This window comes from Carica papaya, chromosome 9 (genome assembly GCF_054855325.1).
Source record: "Carica papaya isolate Zhongbai chromosome 9, ASM5485532v1, whole genome shotgun sequence".
NCBI classification, from domain to species: domain Eukaryota; kingdom Viridiplantae; phylum Streptophyta; class Magnoliopsida; order Brassicales; family Caricaceae; genus Carica; species Carica papaya.
Genome location: NC_142317.1, coordinates 23,832,009 through 23,837,349, shown reverse-complemented (window position 1 = coordinate 23,837,349; position 5,341 = coordinate 23,832,009). Strand labels below are relative to the sequence as shown.

The window sequence follows — 5,341 nt, the reverse complement described above, 5'->3', positions numbered from 1 at the left end:
CACTTCAATGGAGATAATTATCACTCATGGGCCGTGAAAATGGAGATTCACCTGAAATCTTTGAGTTTGTGGGAGGTAGTCCTTGATGACAGTGACCCACCTCCTCTATGAGACACATCATCTCTTACTCAAATTAAAAGGCACGAGGATGAAGTAGCAAGAAACCTCGCGCCTTGACCTGCATTCATTCGGCAGTCTCAGTAGGATCTTGCCCTATAAAACACCTAAATCATCTTGGGATAAGCTCAAAAAAGAGTTCGATTTAGGCCACAGAAGTAGAAGAATAAAGCTTATAAAATTGAAGGCTGAGTTTATTGCCTTGCAAATGAAAGATGAAGACACTATAAGGCAATATACCTCTCGAATTTTTGATATTGTTAGCAAAATCAGGCTACTCGGTGAAAACTTTCTAGAATCTCGAATAGTAGAACATATTTTGGTGAGCTTACCTACCAAATTCGAATAAAAATTTTCAGTGTTAGAGGAGTTGGGTGACACTGATACAATCACTGCTACTAAACTGATAAACAAACTTGAGACTCAATAACAAAGAGCCAGTATGAGGGAAACCATAAATCCAGAAGGAGCACTGTTTATTTCCCAAACTAGAAACAAGTCTGAAACTGAAAATTGGGGGAGAAAAATTGAGGATAAAGGCTCAAATTCACGATAAGCCAACCAGAGTCAAGGTAAGCGAAACAAATACCATCCATGCAAAATATGTTCTTTAACTAATCACCTTGAGAAGGATTGCTAGTATAAAGGGAAAAGAACTGTCAAATGTAATTTTTACAAGAGACTCAGTCACAAAGAGAAGGATTGCAGAATAAAAAAGAAGCAGGAGGAATCAAAACACGAACCACAACAGGCAAACATGATAAAAAATGAAGAAGATACTCCAAATACACTCCTTGTAGCTTCAAGTGAGGCTGTTAATGAAAACAAAGCACTATGGGTAGTCGACTGTGACTACACAGCTCATATGTGCAAAGAAGATGAGCTATTTCATAATCTGAACAAAAATATGAAGGAGTATACTCAACTTGGTGATGGGAAAACTGTTAGAGCTGAAGGTAAGGGAAGTGTTCTGGTAAGCACAAAACAAGATAACAAGTTGATACATGATGTATTATTTGTTCCTAACCTACATCAAAACTTACTGAGTGTACGCCAAATTGCAAGTTATGGCTACATCATTACCTTTAAGCATACTTTCTGTGAAATCTTTAATGAAAAAGATGAACTCATAGCCGAGGTTTCCTTGAGGAACAAAATATATGCTCTAAATATGACAGAACCAAAGAACAAAGCGAATGTGGCAAATCAAAATGAAGGAATAATCTGGAACAGGAGGTATGGACACTATAAAAGGGAGGTCTTGAAAAATTGCAGGCTCATCAGATGAGTCTCGACCTGCCTCATTTCAAGATGACAAAAGGTGTATGCGGTGTTTGCCAAATAGCCAAAATTGCTAGAATGCCCTTCCCATCTCATACACAATGGAGAGCAAAAGAAAAGATTGAGCTTGTACACTCAGACATCTGCGGCCTGATGAGTGAGGAATCATTAAGCGGTTGTAAGTATTTCACTCTGTTCATAGATGATCTCACCAGAATGTGTTGGGTTTATTTCTTGCGCAGCCAATGTGAAGTCTTCAACCGATTTGTGGAGCTTAAGTGTAACAGCCCCGGAAATTTAAGTGAAGATGTATGTATTAAAAATCTTAAATACAGAAGCGTAATAAAAATTCTGATTAACATCCTTTACACAATAACCATAAACGTATTCAACGTATGAAAGAATAAGTTAATTAAAATAAATACTCGAAATAAAAACTATAAATAGAACCATAAAATCTTTAGGCTTCTAACTCGCCGTCTTCTTGCAGAACGGGCTCGGGAACCACGTCTTCTTGATCTGAAATGGTTAAGTTAGGAATGAGCTACACTATCCCAGTAAAGACATCACACTATCTCACTGCCATAGAAGTAAGGGTTGTTAGAAAACAAAAATGACCAATTGAGCATAATTTATAACAAACTCATTTATTAATAATAAAAACCTTTACTATCCACTTACCTCGGTGAGATTTGTTAAAATAACATATGAAAACAATAGCATTATAACTATCATAAAATCATATATACTTTGTAACATAGTACATGTCATACTTTTGCACGTCAATAATCAGACAACAAATTTCCTCTTTTACTAGCCTACTAGTATCCATGGAGATCCATAAGGGGTCCCCGCTACACGTGAACCATTAACATTAATAACCTGATTCCAGGGCCGTCCCCATACCCCATCCGGTATGGGCGCCAAAACCATAAACCTCAATACCCCATCCGGTATGAGGGTGAAACGGGCCGTCCCCATACCCCGTCCAGTATGGGCGCCAAAACACATAAGGTCTCCATACCCCGTCCGATATGAGAGACCACGTTCCCGGTAGGGTTCCCTACAGATCTGGTCCGCCCACCATCTCCCAGGATATCTAGTTAGGCTGTCCACATTATCCATTTATCAATTCACATAACCTTTTTTCTATTTTCCTTGGTCTTAATCATCCAATCATACACAAATACGTAAACCAATAATGAACACCAAATAAAACAACACAACATCGGGTTCACCATAATTTAAACCATAAAAAAAGAAATCATGATTCATGCATACGTAACCATAAAATAAATATATCAGATACCATACTGCATTTAAAACTGAAAAATAGATCAAACAACAACTGACCGAAAATACATTAGATTCGGGCTCCATTAGTAACCTTAATTAATTATATACATGTATTAATTCATGAAATGTCGTTTTATTATTTATTGCGCTTTAATACCGTGATAAGAAACACGGTGAGAAATCGTTACTTGTTTCGGGGTCTGAAATCAGCTTTACAGTGTGGCCACGAGCTATCCCTAAATTCTCTGAATTTTCTTCGGAAAACTGAAACGCACTATCGGTACCTGCACGTGTCCCAAAAAATTTCAAATCAGACCCAGGGCCCCATTTCGGCCAATATCAAAATTCTGGCACGGCGGCTCCGTTGTGCTCCGGCAACGGCACTACCGCCCGCGGCGGCGATCCGCCTCGGGTTGGCCGTTTTTGGCCAAACCTGCATTGGTTCTTGTGATAAAACAACCCTAGGGCCCTCGGTGGGCCAAAAAATCACGAAAAACTAAGACTTACCGACGGCGGAGCTCTCAGGTGTGGCGGTTTCTCCGGCGCGAGTCGCGGTTTGATGTTTTGCTCCGGTCAACCTGTAGAGAAAAAGACGGTGATCACAGTGGTGTAAAAATTGCATCGAACTGAAACGGGAAGGGACTCATCAGAGGCAAAAATCGAGAGAAGCCACGGCGGCGCCGCTGGACTTCGGTAGTGTTTTTCGGCCGATTGGCCGGTGGTTTGGCTCCAATTTGGCCATAGGCGGATTCAGTATCGAAAAACGAGCCAATGGAAGAAAATTTACCTCGTTTGGCGGTCGAAAAACCCTCCGGTGCAGTGGTGGGTGGCGGCAGTCGGCTCCTCCGGCGATTGGTTCTTCTTCTCCGGCGAGGGCACTAGCAGCTAGGGTTTGGGGTCGGGGTGTGGGTGAGGTTATTTATAACCTTTCCCTTTTAATTTCAGCCATCCATCACGATTTAATCTAGGCCATCCGATCGTGATTAAAATGGAAATAAATCTGGACCGTCCATCGCGATGCGATCTGGACCGTCCGTGCATAATTCAATTTGGGCCGTCAGTACGAGTGAGATCTGGACCGTCCACACGCGTGAGATCTGAGCAGTTCGATCGTGTGCACGCGGATCACTCACGTGGCTCCATCCCGCGTGGTCTCCCGCGTCAGCTTCCTTGCCACGCGGCGTGTTCTGGTTGGCCAGGGCTGCTGACGTGGCACAACTTTCCTAAATTACGTTTTGACTCCCAGTTTCCGATTTTCCTTTCAAAAATACCCCCAGAATTCAAATTTTCACCCATTTTTTCCAAAATCAATTTCAAATAAATGCAAAAAATAATTTTACCATATTTTATCATTATTATTATTTTTATTTTTATTAAATTAATTTAAATTAAATTAAAACTTTATAAATTAAATATTAAAAAATTAAATTAAAATTCTAATATAAATTAAAATAATTTAAAAAATAAAAATAATAAAAATTTGGGTGTTACATTAAGGCTTGGGTAGAGAAGGAAAGTGAAAGAAATGTGAAATGTTTAAGAACTGACAATGCCTTGGAAGTAAAGGATTTTATTATTGATAAAAGAATTTGTGGTAAATTATTCTCCATTGGTCTTTTGTGTTTTCTACCCACCTTTACCTCCGTGATGGTGAGATAGTGTGATGTCTTTACTGGGCTGGTGTAACTCATTTCTTATTTAATCATTTCATATCAGGAAGACATTTTTCCCGAGCCCGTTCTGCGGGAAGACGGCGAAGGGGACGCCTGAAGACTCCGTAGTTATATTTATAGCTTTTATTTTCGAGTTTCTCTTTTAGTTAGTTTGTTCTTTTATATTTTGAGCACATTTTTGGTTTTAGTGTAAGGGATGTTAATCAAAATTTTTATTACACTTCCGCATTTGACCTTTTTAAATACACATATTTTATTTTAAAATTCCAGAGCCGTTACAGAATTGGTCGACCACTCCAAAGCTTTAAGGGCCAGCATCACTTGTATGAGATCTAATGACTAGATGTGAGGGGAAAACCCTCTTTAAAAGGGAGAGGTTCTCGAGTCTTCTTCTTCCATACTGGAAGAAGAAGACTCGAGAACCACATGCTGGAAGAGAGAGACATAACCAAAAATAGAGAGGAAAATTGAGAAAGAAAAGGAGAGAAAGAAAGAGAGCCAAGAGAGAGTGATTAGTGTGAGGCCGTGCAACATTGTAGATAATGAAGCTCGTGAGAAAAAGAACATGTGACACCTTTTTTTCTCTGAGAGGTAAGCTTCCTCCTTCATCTTCTGTTTCAATTTTTACCCTTATCCAATAACCTTCTTCTGCATACAACTATCCCCTCAAACTCAAACACACAGCAGCTTCAAACAGTAGCTCTATTTTCCCACAAAGCAGCTCCTTCGAACTTAGGTAACAACCGACCTTCACCTTTCTTTTATACTTCTTTTTCTAGTTCCTATTGCTTCCCAAGATAGAAATGATCAAGCTTAAACATAGAAGACCATCTAGACTAAACACAAGCGGTGGAATTTCCTAAAACCTGTGGGTTTGCTTCATTTTGTTGCTAACACTGTAGGTTTCTTTTCATAGTTACTTGCAGGATTTCTCTTCATGTAGGAACTTAATTCTCAAATGGTTAGACTCAAAA

The 5,341-nt window shown here is 39.4% G+C and overlaps 1 protein-coding gene across 1 annotated transcript; it reads left to right on the top strand.

The window, feature by feature from the left end:
* The first annotated feature begins 874 nt into the window (after positions 1-874).
* On the top strand, positions 875-1,405 carry LOC148240207 (uncharacterized). Its single transcript, XM_088212092.1, has one exon. It carries the CDS (start codon positions 875-877, stop codon positions 1,403-1,405), a length of 531 nt encoding a protein of 176 aa, XP_088068218.1.
* Positions 1,406-5,341: the final 3,936 nt, after the last annotated feature.